The sequence below is a fragment of the Rhinatrema bivittatum genome, chromosome 4 (genome assembly GCF_901001135.1).
Source record: "Rhinatrema bivittatum chromosome 4, aRhiBiv1.1, whole genome shotgun sequence".
NCBI classification, from domain to species: Eukaryota; Metazoa; Chordata; class Amphibia; order Gymnophiona; family Rhinatrematidae; genus Rhinatrema; species Rhinatrema bivittatum.
This window is the reverse complement of record NC_042618.1, coordinates 268498027-268518142: the sequence shown is the minus strand read 5'-3', so window position 1 is coordinate 268518142 and position 20116 is coordinate 268498027. Positions and strand designations below refer to the sequence as shown.

At 44.2% G+C, this 20116-nt stretch overlaps 1 protein-coding gene across 1 annotated transcript in view; it reads right to left on the bottom strand.

Annotated features, from left to right (window-relative positions):
* Nucleotides 1-20116, bottom strand: part of C2CD5 (C2 calcium dependent domain containing 5) — a 1535590-nt gene that overhangs the window by 405643 nt on the left and 1109831 nt on the right. The window contains 1 exon segment of the mRNA XM_029600113.1: nt 8272-8370. Coding sequence (XP_029455973.1) covers nt 8272-8370 — 99 coding nt within the window.

The following is a 20116-nucleotide window of genomic DNA, read 5'->3' as shown; positions in this document are numbered from 1 at the left end:
GTGCTGAAAAACGCCTCCCGGTGACGTCAGACGCCGACCGGGGGATTTAAACGAGGCACTTTCGTCTCCAAAGTGCCTTGCAACGAGGTTCCTTTACCCGAAGAGCTAGTTGCCGTCGTTCCTGTTCCTCCTGTTTGTCTTCAGCCTGCCTTGACTCCGGTCCGTGACTTCGACTCCTGTTTGTCTTCAGCCTGCCTTGACTCCGGTCCGTGACTTCGACTCCTGTTTGTCTTCAGCCTGCCTTGACTCCGGTCCGTGACTTCGACTCCTGTTTGTCTTCAGCCTGCCTTGACTCCGGTCCGTGACTCCGACGCCTGCTTGCCTTCAGCCTGCCTCGACTCCGGTTCGTGACCCCGACTCCTGCTTGCTCGCCGCCTGCCAAGACTCCGGTTCGTATTCCACTCCTGGGTTTCTTCGTCCTCGCCTAAGTCCCAGCGGTCCGGGTCCCTACGGGCTCCTCCTGGGGGGACCTCGGACTTCCAGGGCGAAGACTCCTAAGTCCTAGCGACCCGGGCTCCCACAGCTCCTCTGGAGGAGTCACGGGTTTCCAGGTGAAGCTCCAATTGCCCAGTGGGAGTTCTGCCTACCGACTGTTCCCTCGGGTCAGTCGGCCTAAGGATCCACTTCCGGATTTCCTCCATCACAACACTTTAGTTGAGTTATGTTATCCACTTCAACCGTCACAATGAGCTTTTTCCTTTGGTTACTGATCTGGAATTTCTGTATGCATTGGGTTTCTTCTCTCTTTTCAGATAACACTTCTATCTTTTTTTCAAGAACTTCTTCAGAACTTAATACAGAGAAGGCTTTTTGTACTTTTTGCACTTGATACAGTGTGTGTCTCCGCATCACAGGTCTAATTCTACCAGAGCCCACTGTAATCCTGTTGGTTTTTGAGTTCCTTAATGCCCTGTGTGAGTGGGGGGATAGACTTGTGGGCTGCACAGCTGTCATGAACGGGTGTCTGTGGGTCACAGGTCTTATCCTCCCTGAGCCCACTGTAAATCTCATTTTCTTTAACTTTTGGTGTTTATGAGGTAATGGGGAATTAATTCCTGAATAAAGTAAAGTGGGTGAGGATTTCTTTATTGAAACTAATTCAGCTTTAACTTCAGCCAGCTCCTTTTTCAGGGAAGAGAGTTCTGAGCAAATGGGGCAAGCCCTAAGTTTCCAGATGATTTCCCTCAGAATTAAGGCTCCACAATAGTTACATTGGATAGTCCTCATTTTGGTAAATCTATTTGATGGATAACACCTAAGGAAATATCAATTTACTAATTCATCTTGTTGCCAATTATATATTTAGGCAGACTATATCAGAAAAACAAACCTAGGGGTGGGTGGGCAGAGGGGCAGGGTGGGATGGAGTTAAACAGTTAACCCTTGGTAAAGGTTGTTCTCAGGACTCTATCTGCAATTGAGTTGGATAAGACCCTCCCCCTGTTTGGCTTACTAAGTTAAAACTTTACTTTGCTTTGCTGGACACAAGAAGCTTTAGTGCTTCCTGTCACCTGGCTAATCACAGCCCAAAGTATCAGATTGACCCTGGGACAAAATACCTCACTTTCAGGTTTCAATAACAAATCTGCCCTTTAGAAACAGACTAGGCATAAACTTTGGCAAATAGACAGCTCTATTTCATTAAAGCACAGGTAAATTATTATTATATATTATTATATAATTATTATTATAATTATTATTAATGTTTAGCTAATTTTGTTAGCTTTTCTAATTTCTGTTAGCATTTTATCATCTGACTGTTCATTCTGGCGAAGTGGACAGTAGAATACACCCACTGCTATTCTATTCCCTTTCCCATATGGAATTTTTATCCATAAAGATTCTATATGTATTTTGTTTCCTGTAGAACTTTTATCCTGCTTGACTCTAAGCTCTTTTTAACATATAGCACCACCCCTCCACCAATTTGATCCATCCTCTCATTGCAATATAATTTGTACCTTGGTATCAGTGTGTCCCATTGGTTATCCTTCTTCCACCAGGACTCTGAGATGCCAATTCTATCTACCTCTTCATTCAGCACTATAAATTCTCCCATCTTATTTTTTAGACTTCTAGCATTTGTATCCAGGCATTTTAAAGAATGTTTTTTTGTTTGTATTAACAACCTGCTTATCAAATGATAGGAGTAATTTCTGCTCTGTCTGATCTTTACTTAAGGTCACTTGGGCTTCTTTAAGATTTATTGCAACCTCTCTATCGGAATTCCCTAACTTCCCTTTTTTATTAGTATCTTTCAAAGATACATCAGCCTGAACCATGCACTTCTAAGTGACTGTCAGCTTTCCTCATCATGTAGTTTAAAAGCTAATCTATCTCCTTTTTAAAGGTTAGTCCCAGCAGCCTGGTTCCACTCTGGTTAAGGTGGAACCCATCTCTTTGGAATAGGTTCAACCTTCCCCAGAATGTTCACCAGTTCTTAACAAATCTAAAACCTTCACTGCACCATTGTCTCATCCATGCATTAATACTCTAGAGATCAGCTAGCCTCTGAGGTCCTGCGCGTGGCATGGGGAGCATTTCTGAGAATGTAACCATGGAGGCTCTGGATTTCAATTCTTACCTAACAACCTAAATTTAGCCTTCAGTACCTCCCTAGTACACCTTCGTATGTCATTTGTACCAACATGTACCACATTAATCAATTGTCCTGCCAACATTCTTCCCTAGGCTTCATGCCCCCAAGAGCAAATTAATTCTACACTCATTAGCATACATTAAAGCACTTAGATACTCCACCCAACGTTTTGTTTCTTTTCACTCCAACAGGCTAAAGCACCAGTTCCAATTGTGTAGTAAATTGCATCTCCCTGCAAGCTTGAATTTGGAAAGGCATGTCAAGTTTCATCATATAAAGATCATGGTGATGTTCATAGTCAAATGAAGATGTACCATTTTTGAAGAATATAAGAAGTGCCTTTCGGGGTCAGATGAAGGTCTATCGAGCCCAACAGCCTGTCTCCAACAATGGCCAGCCCGCGTCACAAGTACCCGGAGATCATCAATAATTGATCTATTTCTTATATCATATTACCAGGGATAAGCATTGGCTTTCCCAAGTCTATGGATTTTTCCTTCAGCAACTTCTCCAACCCTCTTTTTGAACCTCACTATGTTAGTTGCTTGACCACATCCTCTGGCAACAGATTCCACAGCTTTATTGTGTGCTGAGTGAAAAAATACTTCCTACAATTTTTTTTTATATCTGCTGTTGCTAGTTTCTTGGTGTGTCCCCTAGTCCTAGTTTTATTTGAAAGAGTAAATAAATGCTCTCTTTTTACCTGTTTCATCTATGCGTGTAGGTTATAAAATACTCTCCACGCACACAAGTCTGGAGCTGTACATGTGGCACTTTGCTACTGCTCCTTGTTTGGTGCAGGAGAACATCAAGCACATGAGAGAGAGAGAGAAAGAACCTCTTTATAGGGCTGCAGTGTACAAATCAACTCCTTTTCATCAATTATAAGGTCAACCCACCTCCTTAAAACTCACCCGAATCAAAGTGCCCCCTTACAATGGTCTATATGTAGAGTATCAGACTGCTATAAAGAGGTTCTCTCTCTCTCTCCCCCCCTCCAATATTCTCCTGCACCTAACAAGGAGCAGTAGCAAAGTGGCTCGCGTATGTTACGCGTGCTGGCTGACGAAAATTAGAGGCTACATGTGTCAATGCTGGCTCCGCCTCTGGAACACCCATGCCCTGCACCTTTTCTGCCCACTTTTTATGGCCACGTGTACAGTGATGTACGGGCGTCCTTCCTGGCTATTTCAAATTCACATAGCTCCTGCTCAGGCCATTTACGTGCGTAAATGGCTGTTTTTGCACGTGCAAGGCTTTTAAAATCTAACTTTAAGGCAATGTCACACATTGAGCTTAAGATTTCAAGGTATTGTCCATAAGGACTCCGAGGTCCTATTCCTGTGTGGTGAGTCCTAACACGGAACCCAGCATTATGTACTTGTAGATGGGATTATTTTTCCTTACATGCATTATTTGTACTTATCCACACTAAATTGCATTTATCATTCGGTTACGCAGTCTCCTAATCTCACAAAGTCCTTCTGCAGTTCCTCACAGTTCGCTGCTGTTTTAACATCTCAAAACCATTTTGTGTCATCTGCAATTTTGGTATCATTTGCAAATTTGGTTTCCTCACTCATTCCTTTCTCTCACCCATTTATGAATATGATAAATAGCACAGGTCCTAGTACAGATCCTGAGGTTCTCTAATAATGACCTTTCTCCATTTGGAAAACTGACCATTTAGTCCTACACTCTGTTTCCCGTCTTATGTCCAGTTACCAATCCACAAGAGGATACTGCCTCCAATCCCATAACCTTTCAATTTTCTAAGGAGTCTCTCATGAAGGACTTTGCTACATGCCTTCTAAAAATCACTATATCAACCAACTCACCATTATCCACGTTTACTTTCTTGCCTTACCTAGTAAATTGGTAAAGCAAGACTTTCCTTTGCAAAAACCATGTTGACGCTCACTCATTAAACCATGTCTATCCACACGTTCACTAATTTTGTTTTTAAGAATAGCTTTTACCATTTTGCCTGACTGATATCAGACTCACCAGTCTATATTTTCCCTGCTTTGGAGCTCTTTTTAAAAGTAGCGTCACACTTGCCACAAAGCCTGCAACATTGAGGTCCGTTCATACATCCGCATCTCATTGGTAAGGCCTCTTGGTTGGATGCAAAGTTGGAACTATTCATCCTTGAAGGGCTCCTCCACAGGAACCATTTTTATGATTTCAGGTTATCTTTCCTGTTATCTTCTTTAGATATCCACTCACCTATGTCCTCTTTAGACTTTCTCTCTTCCTTTAGTTTTATTTTGGTAAAATTTGGGGGGAGATTAATTAATTGATAGGAAAGAGACAGGAAGATAGGGAGGCCTTGAAGTGTCTCATTAATGTACCAAAAGTCCCTAAAAATCCTGGTCATTTTTTAAAGCCTCTCTCTCTCTCAAAACCTAAAGACTGTATTTTTTGGAACTTTCAATGCCGAAAGACAATTTCACAATGATTCCAGTTTTTTTTTTTTTTACTGTAATGTGTTTGCTGTAAGTGGACACTGTTATTAAAAGTAAACATACAATCTTGTTGGATCTAGACAAATAGCCATTGCTGAAGTCATGGATGAAGTAATTGCCAGATATTGATTGGCCGGTGGTGCTACAAAAACTTTGTTCTATGAGAGATATCAGTATATGAGACTAATCAAAAACGGACCCATATTGAAACCCCTTGCTACATCCTCATAATATGGGAGAAGAAATCAGCAAACATGTAATGCTTCAATGAACCATTTTGGTCTCTTTTGACCCAAATAATCTGGAAGAAATTGGGCACCCTGAATTTAAGGGGGGAGGGGTGTAGGTTTGGGTTCACACCCAACCAATGCATCAAGAGACACATAATCTTTGCTGTTCATTGCATAGAAAGCATCAAAAAAGGACAAGGGCTGAGCCCAGATTTTTTGGTAGCAGTCAGCCCCAACATTCGAGCAGGAGGAACAATATACGCAGAGGAGAGGGAGAGACCCCAGCATTGGAGAGGCATTTCAGGGGCCTTGGATCAATGGCCACAGTATAAGACATCTAATTTCGTAAGTGGGTAATGGGGACAACTGGGCAGTTAGGTACTAGCTTGGCATATACCATGTTATGGGAAACTAAACCTGAGAAAATATATAATCAGTAAGAAGAATTTATACAATTATCTTCAGTAAATTACACACAAATACATTATCTCAGAGTCTTTAGATTTGTGCCAGTGAGTGCCAGAGCACATGTAGCACTGTTGTTAATATATGTCTAGGGGGCACTCCATGAAGTTAGCATGTGGCACATTTAAAACTAATTGGAGAAAGTTCTTTTTCACTTAACGCACAATTAAACTCTGGAATTTGTTGCCAGAGGATGTGGTTAGTGGAGCTATGTTTAAAAAGGATTGGATAAGTTATTGGAGGAGAAGTCCATTCCCTGCTATTAATTAAGTTGACTTAGAAAACAGCCACTGCTATTACTAGGAACGGACCTCAATGTCGCAGGTTTTGTGGCAAGTGTGACGCTACTTTTAAAAAGAGCTCCAAAGCAGGGAAAATATAGACTGGTGAGTCTGATATCAGTCAGGCAAAATGGTAAACGCTATTCTTAAAAACAAAATTAGTGAACATGTGGATCGACATGGTTTAATGAGTGAGCGTCAACATGGTTTTTGCAAAGGAAAGTCTTGCTTTACCAATTTACTGTTGGAAACAGGATGCTGGGTTGATGGACCCTTGGTCTGACCCAGTATGGCATATTCTTATGTCACCCAATCAATCCTTTCTCCAACCTGCTCATCTCACTGGCTCCTCCACAGATCCAGGGTCGTCCTCCCCTGCAGCAGCAGCAAGCACAGCTAGGCCTCGGCGTCTCGCAGCGGCAGTCACCGGGCCTTCCACCTCCAGCCAGGCCTCACAGCGGGGCTCGGCGTCCTCCGAGGCATTGGCCCCGCCCCTAGGCACACGTGCGCGGACCGCCCGGCCCCTTAAAGGGCCGGGGCAGATCCCAGCTCCGCGGCGCGCCCTAATTGAGCATAGTACAAGAGGAAATCCCTGCCTTCACTTCCTTGCCTTGGCAATTGGGTCGATCACGCTGTGATATCAAGTTTGCCTCTGCGTTTCCAGTTTTTGTTCCAGTCTCATTCCAGCCTTGTTCCAGTCCTATTCCAACGTCCTTCTGTTCCAGCATCTCCCCAGGTAGTACCTCTGGACTGTCTTCTCAGTACTGACCTCTGCCTGTTCTTGACTACGTTGATCGCCGCCTGGATTTGACCTTTGCCTGTTTCCTCGACCACGTCTGCACGCTGTCTCGAACTGACCTTTGCCAGAACTCTGACCACGTCCTGCATGCTGCCTGGAACCGACCTCTGCCTGATCATTGACCACGTCTGACCTCTGCTTGCCTGACTACCCACGGACTGATCACTGGAACCTGACCTCTGCTTTGGTTGACTACCCACTGGTATTGACCCCTACTTTGGCTGACTACTCTATCCTGACTCTGGCTCTGATTCTTGCCATACATTCCGAGACTCTCTTTTGGCCTTCTCTGGCATCCCGGACTAATAGCCTGAACATCGACCGTGCACCCATGATCGCGGTGGGCACAATCCTGAACTTTCTCTCTAGGAGATCCTGCGAGGCCCACCTAAGACCAGGTGGCCCGGGTAACCAAGGGCTCAATCCAAGGGAACCCCGGGTTGCTAGTGGCGAAGCTCCAGCTAGCCTCTGTCTCCTCCTGTGCTCCGCCTCCTGGTGGTAGGTGCTCTCTGGGTCCGACCAGGGAGCCTACCAATCCTGCACTAGGCTAAGGGTCCACCTCCTGGCACAACAAGTGTATATAATATTTATATTTAGTACCCAAACTTCCATCATTAAACTTCTTATAACAGTTTAATTAAGCAGAACCTGAGGAAGCTATAGAACTGCTATCAAATAAGTTGTCCTACAATTGCTCAATAAAGATTTCAAGTCATTATCAAAATCTGTAGAAGGATGCTCCATTTGAGGAATTCATGGTCACATGATCTGCTGTTTTAAGAGAAAACCTGTTACAGGTAATCAATTTCGGTTTATTTTTAAATTAATTTGTGTTTGCCCAGCAGCTTCCATCTGCTGCTTTGGGCTTTCACCTCAATCGGATTCTGCCCCAAATAGTATTACAGTGCCATGAGGCTTTGCATATAGCTAACAGGGATTTATACACTCTTCACCTTCCTCTATTTTTTTAACCTCTCTCTAACCAAACCACATGCTATTCAGCCAGCCAGTAGATGTCACTTACGTAATGGTTTGAGTTTCTTCCCAAAAGCTGTGAACATTGCTCCTTTCTTCCTGGGAACTTAACTCAAATCTCCTGCACCAATGTAGCTGAGTCATACGACCATTATTTATTATACAATATTTACACCATGCTCCATCACATCTTGTTTGTCTAGACTCATTTATTTCTTCCTTTCATTAATGACTCCCAAAGAATCATGCATAGGAATTTAGGCCCTGCCCCCTTCCTTGATCCCACTATTTTCAACACCTGTCAGGAAACTATCTTGATAGTTTGAAAATGTCACATCACCCCTAGACAAGATTCTTGTAAAAACATGTTCCATCTTTAAACTTATTAACAGTTTCTAGATTTTACAGGTCTACACTTTTTTTTCTCAAATATGCAGCAGGAAACATCACTTACCTTTAACAAATTCTCACAGAGATCATTAAAACTCTTGTTAAGTGTTTGATTTGTTAGATTTATGTTATTTAATCGAACAACTCTTACAGATGTGAACATCTAAAGGAACATAAAACAAAATGTAATTATTACTCTATGCATATCTTATATAGATGAGAGATTCAAAAACTGAAAAAACAATGTCTGCTCAAAGACCACCAATATTGCCTACACTGCTTATAATAAAAAAAATGGCTATCAGTTAATATTCAGCCAGTATAAATATGTCAGCCAGGATTTGACTCTGTAATAAGTGGGATGGAAGAAAAACAAGTTTCATTTCTGGAAAAAATGTTACTTTCTAAGTTTAACAAGGTTTGCAATTCTAAGTAATATACTAGCTGTTGCTTTTGCTGGCTATGGGTGAAGGTCTGCTGGATGGCCTTCAAAAGGTTTAGATTCTGCTTCCTTTGCCACTGGAGGTTGACAATGGTAGCAGAATTAAAAAAAAATGTGGATTCAACACAGGATCTCTTAATGTCAAGAAGACAGAAACAAAACACTGGAATAGCCTAAATAGAGCAGTGATTCAACTCAAATCTGCATTGAAATAATTATATTGTGTTTCAAAGAAAGGCATGAAGAACTTGCATGAAGTAACGGTTAAACAACCATAAACAGAAAGCCTAAGGGTAATCTGAAAGGAATGGCAGTTACAATCCTAAAACCCTGGCTGGGCAGTCTGGATGGACCATTGTAGACTTTTCTGCCAGCATTTACTATATTAATATGTTGTGAACTCTGCACTTTGATAAGATAGTGAAACAGAGAAAGAAAATGGATAGAAAATTCTGAGGATCACACTTCAAGGTCATGAACAATGGTTACAACCACATAAAGCAGAAAATTGTGGATGATAGTATATGGAAAAATGAGATAAATTTCATTAACTCTACCATTTTTTACCATATTACTATTGGAAATAATACATGTACCTGTTGTATTTAAGATAAAAAAAAATCAGAAGCCAAGGAAAACCACAAAAACATTACTAAATAAAGGAATGTTTGTTTAGGTGGTCTCCATATACAGCAGAATTAATTGATCATGACACGTGGTTGATGTTATCCAATGGTGCTAAATGGACCCTTTTTTCTAGCTCAAAAGAGCTTTATTACCCTACTAAGTACGCGTGGGTGTTTCCAGGGTGAGCACTGCCTCATGAGGCCCTTCTGTTCATTTGCAGAGCTAGTTATTGCTGGGTAGACAACTCTCCAAGGAGGTGGGCAGAACACGGCTAATTCATCCTGTCTACAGAGAATACCGTTTATGGTATGCAAACATGCTCTTCTCCATTGACAAGCAGAGTCGAATTAGCCATGACATATTGGGAGTCCCAAGCTGAGGGTTGTGCGCAGAGCACTTACTAAATAAACAACTCAGCTCTTCCATGGAGATTGGACTACCTGGAGAATAGGGTCTGCAAAACCTTTTGCCCAAAATTACTGTCTGTCCTTGAGAGGCTGTTCAGACAGTAGTGGGACGTGAAGGTTTGTATAGAGGACTACATTCAGCCTTGCAGATGTTTTCAATAGAAACATTTCTCAGATTAGCAACTGAAGTAGTCATGGCTCTGACATGATGAGTCTTGATAAAGGCTGTGATCTGAAGGCCAGCCAGCGCATAACAGTGCCCAATACATACTGCTAACTAGTTGGAAATGCTGAATTTAGCAACTGCTACTCCTCAAAATCAAAAGCCATGAACAACTGAGAAGCCTAAGAATACAGGTGTGTTCTTTTCAAGCAATATATCAGTGCCCATTAACAGTCCAAAGAATGAAGGGCCTATTCTCCCCTTTGCTCATGAGGTCTTGAAAAGAATGTGGATAACACAATTGTCTGACTGATGGGGAAGAAATTTCAGATGGGTGAGGAGCACCACCCTACCATGAAAGAACTGGCAGATAAGAAACCAAAGTCTGAATTTCATTGATCCACCTAGCCAATGCGATAGCTACAAGAAACTCCACCTTCCAAGTAAGGTAGTGAGGCTTAATGGTTCGAATGGAGGCTTCATCAATTACATTAAGACAACATTGAGATCCCATACAACAGTGGATTTTGAAATTAGTGGCTTAGTATGCAACAAAACTTTCATAAACCTGGAGACCAATGAATGAACAGAAATTGGTCTGTCCTGTATCTGCGAATGATATGCCACTATAGATTGATGTTGTTAATTGGGACGCTTTGTCTCTTACTGCAATGGCTGATAAGAGGCAGTCCTCTCTTATGCAAACATATGATCACGTGGCTCCTCAATATGAGGCAAACATCCGAGAGAAAAGAAAGTGTGTGCCCTGGTATGCATCTAATATTGTTAATGCTAAGAGAATTGTAAGGAAGGCTGAGAAGCATTGGAAAAGGATGAAAGATGAGGGGTCTCTAGATGCTTATAATAAGGCATTAAAAGATTACTGTGTCTGTTGTTTGACAGAGAAAAGTGATTATTATGTGTTACAATTAGAGTGATCATTTAATAAACCTTTAGATCACTTTGCCATAGTCAAAAGGTTGACTGTAGGCCCTGCTATAGTTGAGACAAATTTACCTGATTGTGACTCATTTGCAGACTTCTTTGAAGATAAAATCCAAGATCTGCAGCAACAAATAGGACCTATATCAAACAACTTGATTTGTATGAATGATAGTTCCTTGCAAGGTGAATGGACAGAGTTTGATTTGGCATCATTAAAGGAAGTGGATAGTAAAGTGTTGGTGCTGAAATCACCTTTTCTGGATTGGATCCCTGTCCATTTTCGATAGTTAAAAACTTGAAAGACTTCATTTTTAACATCATAGGAAAGATGATTAATAGGTCCTTGAGTGAAGGTGATATTCCAGAGGGCTGAAAGCAGGCCACTGTAAGGCCCATAAAAAAGGACGCTAACTGGTCCAGCCCGAGGCTACTACCGATTGGATGGTTTAGTGAGGTGCTCAGACTGGCCCCGCCACGGTTGGCGATGGCCCTGGCAGAGTGCCAAGAAGATGATCACACTTGACTATCTAGAGGAAGCAGAAGTTGTAAAAGGTTTCTGTAGGTGAACCTGCAGAAGGATCATTACCAGCGCCGGAGGGGGGGGGGGGGGTCAGTGCAGCGTGGGGCCACGGCTGTACTCTTCCCCCCATCCGCGAAAGAGCAGCTAGACCTCGGATGCCTCTCGTGCAGGGCAGCGCGGTCTGCCGGGCGTGGAAGGGCTAGGCGAATGGGAGTGCGATGACCTCCCCTCCCCCTCCCCTAAGCCTGGGGCGGAGGGCGAGGGAGTCTGCCTCCTCGCATTTTCCTGGTGTCGGGACCCCTTGTGCGGGCATACGTGTCATTTTGGCCCGCTTCCTTCTTTTCTCTTTCGTTGGGGAGCTGGGAGCCGAGGGAACGCCAGCTTCCCCGATATGGAGGAAGAGGGCAAGAGTGATACGCAATGCTCTGGACGGATCGACGTCCCGGGGTGGGGAAAATGGCAGGCAGGCGCTGCATTCCTCCCCGCCCCGCGGGACATGGAGTCATCCGATTAATCACAGCTAATCGACTGCAAACTACCAGGGAAACATACAGATATCAAGAGAAAAAACCCCCCCAAAATACCGAGGGACCCAATGGACTCAGGAAAATGAGAAAAATTATTTTCCACAGCAAAAACGTGCAAACTCCACAATGCGAGGCTTCAGCTTCATGGAAAAAGAGAGACTGAAGAGGGACCCTGCGTGGACGCAAGGATAGTGGCATGCTGGGAATGCCCGGTGTATCTTTGACAAAAGTTTTCCATGCTGCACTCCATCTGATGATGTCACCCATGTGTGAGAACAACCATCCTGTTTGTCCTTGGAGAAAGCAAATTTTTGCCCAATTTCAAATTTGCCAACTATCACAAAGGTATTAGAAAAAGTTGTCTTGGAACAACTGGAGGATTATGTGAATAGGCAGATCCTGGACATAAATCAATTTGGCTTTCGCAGACATCACTCTACAGAGTATCTATTGTTAAGTTTAATGGATACCAGTATTGGGTTGTATAGATCAGGGCACTGTTGGTATCCTGATCCAATTATATTTGTCTGCAGACTTTGCCACTTTATAAAACGAGACTTTGCAAAACGTTTGTGTGCCTATGGTTTTGACCATATCTGACCAATAGAGCTCAAAGATTGCAGATAGGTGAGACATATTCTGCATGGCATAAGATTTGATGGGGTGTGCCTCAGGGTTCGGCACTATCATCAATGCTTTTTAATATTTATCTGGTGCCCATAGGAGTCCTCTCTCAGTCACTGAATATTTTATATTTAAATATAGTCAAATATTTTATATATGCTCACTTTTTTTTGCCATGTAGTTCTAGTGGTGATATACCTGAGGTCAAGTTGCAAGACATAGTTAGAGTACAGGTGTAGTTGATGGACCATTGTTTGTTTTTAAATATAAAGAAAACTAGGATCTTGTAAGCAGGGAAAGGTTCTGAGACTAAGAACCAGGAAGAAGTACATAAGAACATAAGAAAATGCCATACTGGGTCAGACCAAGGGTCCATCAAGCCCAGCATCCAGTTTCCAACAGTGGCCAATCCAGGCCATAAGAACCTGGCAAGTATGGCTATCAAAAGACTTAGCTGTCCTAAATCAATCTAAGGTAAAGAGTTTGGGAGTCATTTTAGACTCCCAACTATCTATGAAGCAACAGGTTAGCCATATCACAAAAATTGCATTTAATAAACTTAAGTTTATTAAATGTCGAAGGAGCGCGACAAAGGGGCAGGCCCCTTTGTCTCGCCCCTTCGTATAGCCCCGACTCATACCCACATAAATGACTTCAGCCATAACAACACTATAGTAACAGACAGTAAAAGTGCTGAAGCCCTACGGAGTTCACTGCCTGCATTACAGCCAATACCTGTTATAGCTACTGCAGCATCCAGTCCAGCCACTCCAGCTTCCAGCATCCAGTCCAGCCACTCCAGCATCCAGCATCCAGTCCAGCCACCCCAGCATCCAGCATCCAGTCCAGCATCCAGCCCAGCCACTCCAGCATCCAGTCCAGCCACCCCAGCATCCAGCATCCAGTCCAGCATCCAGCCCAGCCACTCCAGCTTCCAGCATCCAGCCCAGCCACTCCAGCTTCCAGCATCCAGTCCAGCCACTCCAGCATCCAGTCCAGCCACTCCAGCATCCAGTCCAGCCACTCCAGCTTCCAGTCCAGCATCCAGTCCAGCCGCTCCAGCTTCCACTCCAGCAATCTGAGAAGAATGTCTCCATCCTTTCCAATCCCAATCCTTCCACACTGTCCACCTTCCAAAGGACATTCAACTCGACACGCCCATCACCACAACCTTAAATCCCTCTCTCCAATCGTGATCACTCCCATTACCCAACTGCTAGGCCTCACACTATTTACGTTAACACTATTCAATGCACAATCCCTAACTAAGAAATCAGTAATACTAAACGACTATCTCATCGATGTGAAACCGGATATATGCGCAATTACTGAGACATGGCTCAAACCTTCAGACACTGCAATAATTAACCAATTACCCACAGAGACATACAACTTCTTCCCCATCCCACGTCAGAGAAAAAAAAAAGGAGGAGGAATCCTCCTAGCTACAAAAAAGGACCTCAGATTCACTCAACACTCCTCCTACACCGACTCGAAACTCGAATTTGGCTTCTTCTCGTCAGACAAACTCCAAATTTTACTTCTCTACGCTCCTCCAGGCTTACTGGAAACAGACGCCTCTCCTCTGGTCGAATTAACTACTTCCCTTATCAATCTAGATGCCCCAGCTATAATATTAGGTGACTTCAACCTGCACGTCGACAACTCCATATTATCACCCAACTGCGAAGCCTTACTCACAGCATACTCCGCTTTAGGTTTCACTCAACTAGTTAACAAACCCCCACACAAAGCCGGACACACGTTAGACCTTATCTTCGTCAATACAGCAATCAAACTGGTCCAGCACCCCACCTGCACGAAGGTACCATGGTCAGATCACTCCCTCATAACTTCCTCATTCTCAATAAAAGATACCAGTCCATCTCGCATACCCTCACATTGCTTCACTTACAGGAAAACATGCACCACAGAAGATCTTAGCAATCACTTATCATCACATCTCACCCAAGTAGACTTCACCAATCCGAACTCAGCGCTTCGATCTTGGAACAACATCACGGAATCGAAAGCCAACAAGCTATGCCCTCTAACAACAAAAAAACCTCACCCCAACTCCTCCAAAAGGCAACCATGGTTTACCCTAGAGCTAAGAAAGCTTAAACTACTGCTAAGACAAAATGAGGCTAAATGGCGCAAAAACCCATGCACCATCACTCTATCTACCTATAAATTAACTCTTCACCAATACAAATCCACTACATTAAGATCCAAGAGGAACTACTACGCATCCAAGATCCACCACCTAATCTTCGACGCTAAAGCCCTCTTTAGCTACGTCTCTAACCTCACTCAAATAAACCCATCAGAAATCGCTCTCATCCAAGCCAAATCTAAAGCGGAAGAAAATCAGCAAACTTCTAACTCAACTGCCCCCTAACACCGCATCTACTTCAACACCACCTCAGACCGCCTTCAAAAATACCCGCTTAGAAGAACTGGAACTCACTTCTGCCATTGAGATCCAAGGTATACTACGGAAAATGAAACCATCTTCTCACCCTTCGGACCACATCCCCTCGAAATTGCTTCTATCAATTCCTGACTCCATCTCCAAATCCCTGTCAGACATCATAAATTGCTCAATAACACAAGGATCTTACCCAGATGACCTAAAATTGGCCTCTCTCAAACCACTACTCAAGAAACCTAATCTAGATCCTAATGACCCAAACAACTACCGTCCGATCGCCAACCTCCCCTTCATAGCCAAGATTATGGAGAAATTGGTGAACACCCGACTCTCAAACTACATTGAAGAAAACAACCTCCTATTCCCATCACAATACGGTTTCCGCAAAACACTAAGCACGGAGTCCCTCCTCATTTCCTTAACAGATCACCTCATCCTGGGCCTCGATAAAGGTCAAGCCTTCTTACTGATCCTACTGGACCTTTCTTCAGCCTTTGACACCGTCAATCATTCATTACTCATTAACCAGTTAGCCTCCATAGGTATCTCAGGCACAGCCCTATCTTGGTTCATATCATTTCTCAGCAATAGAGGATACAAGGTCAAGATACAGAACAAAGAATCCTCTCAACACCCGTCGTCAGTAGGAGTCCCACAGGGGTCCTCCCTGTCTCCTACTTTATTTAACATTTACCTTATACCGTTATGCCAACTTCTCACCGACCTCAACCTCAAACACTTCCTTTACGCGGACGATATCCAGGTCCTGATACCCATTAAGGATTCCTTCGCAAAAGCTCTGGCTTACTGGGATACATGCCTTCAAAAAATTAAACTCCTCCTCACCAGCCTAAACCTGGTATTAAATTCAGGCAAAACTGAACTCCTGCTCATCGCCTCAGAAAACAGCACCATCACCTCTGCACAACAAGCCACGCCAACAATCACACAAGTGAGAGACCTAGGAGTCCTAATTGATAATCGCCTGAATTTCAAAGCCACTATTAACAAAACCACCAAAGACTGTTTCTACCAACTACAAGTGCTGAAAAGAATTAGACCTCTTTTCCATGCCCAAGATTTCAGAACCATTCTACAAGCAATCATTTTTTCAAAATTAGACTATTGTAACTCCATCCTACTTGGCCTTCCCGCTTCATACACCAAATTGCTTCAGATGGTGCAAAATGCAGCTGCACGAATTCTGACAAATACCAGGAGAAGGGACCACATAACCCCCATTCTAAAGAGCCTCCATTGGCTACCTATACACTTTAGAATAATATACAAGGCCATTCTTACCACATACAAAAACATCCACCAACTGGCTCCCATTGACCTACAGATCCCTCTCCGACTACACAATTCGTCAAGACCGACAAGAGATGCATACAAGGGATCGCTACAGGTACCACCATCCAAATCCACCAGACACTGCACACTAAGAGACCGGGCTTTCTCTACAGCCATTCCACTGTTATGGAACTCCATCCCCTCAAATCTCAGAACAGAACCATGCATCTCAACCTTCAAAAAAAGACTAAAGACCTGGATATTCACACAAGCTTTCCCGGACGCCAATTGATCGAACACCTCCAACCCACCCCTAATCTCCAACTACACCATGGTTAACTAATCTCCAACATGGTTAACTAATCTCCAACTACACCATGGTTTACCATATCTTCTATCGTTTACCTGTGTGAATTAATAACCTGTCCTTTCTCTTCCTTCTCAGCCAAGTTCTTATCACCCTGTTATATGTAACTGCCTTTTTCAGCACCATTGTTATAGTTATGTTTACTATGCACCCCTGTTTTATGTGAACCAGCATGATGTGACTGCTGTCTCGAATGCCGGTATATAAAAATCTGAAATAAATAAATAAATAAGTTGGTTCCACTGTTAAAAAACATTTTACCTCCTCCTTATTTTGGCATTGGTTTTGAGCTTCTTGGATTATTGTGGCATATTGTAATTTGGATTACCAGATAGGTTGCTGCACATTTTGCAGCTGGCACAGAATGCAGCTGCCTGAATCTTAACTGATTTATCTAGAAGATAACATGTAATTCCAGTATTTTAGGGATTTACATTGGCTCCCAGTTTAATGTAGGGTGAGATTTAGTTTAGTGACTATTCTCTTTAAGCTACTGAAAAATTCTTCCCCCTGCATGCTAAGAGATTTGATTGAATTGTAGACCCTATCTCCATTTGAAACCGTATGCTCTTCTGATCAATGGTTTTCCATGATAAAATCAAGATGCCTTTGATCTCCCTGGTAAATGCTAGAAAGATGCTATTGTGCATTCAATATCCAGGCTATCCATTTGAGAGCCATTCAGTTCAGAAGCAGTAGATGGCTGTTCTCCTGGGTCAACAGGGATGGGTCTGAATCCTGGAGGATAGGGGACTGAATTGACAACCTGACGAGATAAGAGAACTATGCTTCTCTGGGCCATATGAGAATGAGATGTACTCTGTCCCTGATAATTTTCTGCACCATTTATGCCACTAGTAGAAGCGTTAGAAACACATAGAACAGTTCCATATCCCACAGGATCATGAAGACATCTGATGCCAACCTGATACTGATTTGATGAATGGAGCAGAACTCCCTGACTTTCTTGTTGTTCTCTGTGGAAAACAAATCAATGGTGGGATGATCCTAGAAGTTGAAAAGGCCATCCGCTACAATTGGTCCAGGGTCCACTTGTGTGGACAGATAACTCAACTGAGGTGATCTGCCAGTATGTTCATGATGCTGGAAGATAAATGGCTTGCAACGAGGGTCCATGGTTGACCGCTCATTTCCAGATTTGTTGGGCCTCCTGACAAAGGTTCCAAGATCCCATGCCCCCCTGTCTCTTGATGTAAAACATTGCCACCAGACCATGGGGTAGATTTTATAAATTTGCGCGAGCGCGTATTTTTGTTCGCGCACCAGGCGCGAACAAAAGTACGCTGGATTTTATAAGATACGCATGTAGCCGCGCGTATCTTATAAAATCCGGGGTCGGCGCGCGCAAGGGGGTGCACATTTGTGCAACTTGAGTGCGCCGAGCCCGGCGCGCGCTGCCTGTTCCCTCCAAGGCCGCTCCGAAATTGGAGCGGCCTCAGAGGGAATTTTCTTTCCACCCTCCCGCACCTTCCCCTCCCTTCCCCTACCTAACCCACCCCCCCCCCCCCCCCCCCCCCCCGGCCCTATCTAAACCTCCCCCTACCTTTGTTGGCAGATTTACGCCTGCTGAAAGCAGGCGTAAATCTGCTGGCACGCCATCACCCGACCCGGGGGCTGGTCCGGAGGCCTTGACCACACCCCCGGGCCGGCACCACGCCCCCGGTCCCACCCCGAACCGCCCCTGGACACGCCCCCTCCCCGTCCCTTTTACGAAGCCCCGGGACTTACGCGCGTCCCGGGGCTGTCTGCGCGCGTAAATCCGGCTGGATTTACGCGCGCAGGGCTTTTAAAATCCGGCACCATCTGTTTGTATTAAGATTCACAGTCCATGATGTATGCGAGAGAAGGGTATTTCAAATGGCTCTCAACTCCAACAAACTGATATGAAGTAGAAGCTCTGATTTGGACCATGTTCCTTGAATAGGGGCAGAGCCTGTGTGTGCGCCCCAACTCTCGTTGGTCGGGTTAGTGCCCAATGTCACTTCATACAAAAACAGTGATAGAGGATATCCAACCTCTAGAACCCCTGGGGTCATCTACTGGTGGAGAAATGTTTTCATCACCTCAGTTATCGTCACTGAAATGGACAGGGGTTGGTCAACTGGTCCCACTGTGAGCGAAGGTCCTACTCTAGAGCTCAAGACCACCAGGCCAGAGGCCTAAATCAGAATGATAGATCGAAGGCCAGTGACCTTAAGCGAAGAGATCTCACAGATGATAGGAACACCCTTTCTTCTAGGGAATCCATCTAATCCCCAATATATAATGTTTGGTCATCTGTGGTCATGCAGTCTCCCATGCAACTGGATGCTGCCATCACTGAACCAGCCTCTCCCTTTTTAGGTGTGCGCACGCACACGAGTGTTGGCGCTGGATATAGGCCCTGCGGCAGAAGCCTGGCTGCAGCGCTGGCAAATGGCATCAGCAAGCCGTGGATACTGTCCTTTATTTCCTGGCTACTCTAGCCCCCAAGTTCATTCTCCCTGTTATTTGTATCTGCGCTTCGGCCTTCCTGTTCTATTGTTATGTTCAGTTAATCCCTAAGTTTGATGTAAACCGGCCTGATATGAAGCTTGTCATGAAGTTCGGTATAGAAAAATGTTAAATAAATAAATAAAAAATATATATATCAAAACCCCATGCTCCCCGAAGTCGGTGCCTCAGCAAGAGGTCCTTCTGCTCTGCAGTTCTTGTTGCTCAGTTCTTTACCTTACCTATCCTTGCCTTGGCTGCTCCAGACCTTGTTCCTGCTTTGTCTGTTCCAGTCCTCTACCTTGCCTTGACTGTCTCAGTCTTGTCTCTTTGTCATTGTTCCTGTCTTCCCCTTCCTTCTTTGACTTGTTTCCTTGGACTTATCTCTCGTTGTCTGACTTTAGCCCAGATCCCAACTCTGATTGATTGCTGCCTACCCTGACCTTTGCATGGGTACCGATGATGCCTGACTGCTATTCTGCTGCCTTTTGAACCAAAGGGCTCAAAATGTGGAGGAAAAGACTAGACTAGATGAAGCCTTAGTCTCAGTCCCAGCTTGAGCATGTCTGCCTGCTGTCAGCGTGACCCCAGCTAGTTCCACCTGCCGGGTTGTACCAACCATACTACAGTCCCAAGGACAATGAACTTGATTTGCTGCGTCAGAATCAGAATCAGAATCAGATTTGACTTGAAAATCCAGAATCATGGTATTCGGATGACTGGGACTCTTTCTAGGATTCATGAAGGAGGTTACTTATCCTATCCTGGTGTTGCAACCGTCGCTGCCCGACGTCTCCACTCCGCCCTCCTTACCTCTTTGGCGACTCCCTCCTGGGTTGATGGACGTTTGGCTGCCGCGGCGTCATCTTGCCGACCTCCTCCGGCGTTCGCGGACCGGCTAGACGCTGCCTTCTGCCATGTTCTCCTGAGGCCTAAGGGCGCACTCGCGGTGCGGCCCCGACTCAAGTACCAGCAGTGGCGCGAACCTCAGGAACATCCCCCTGAGATGACATCATCTTCGGATATTTAAATGTCTTTCATTTCGCTAACTAATCGAATTAGCAAAG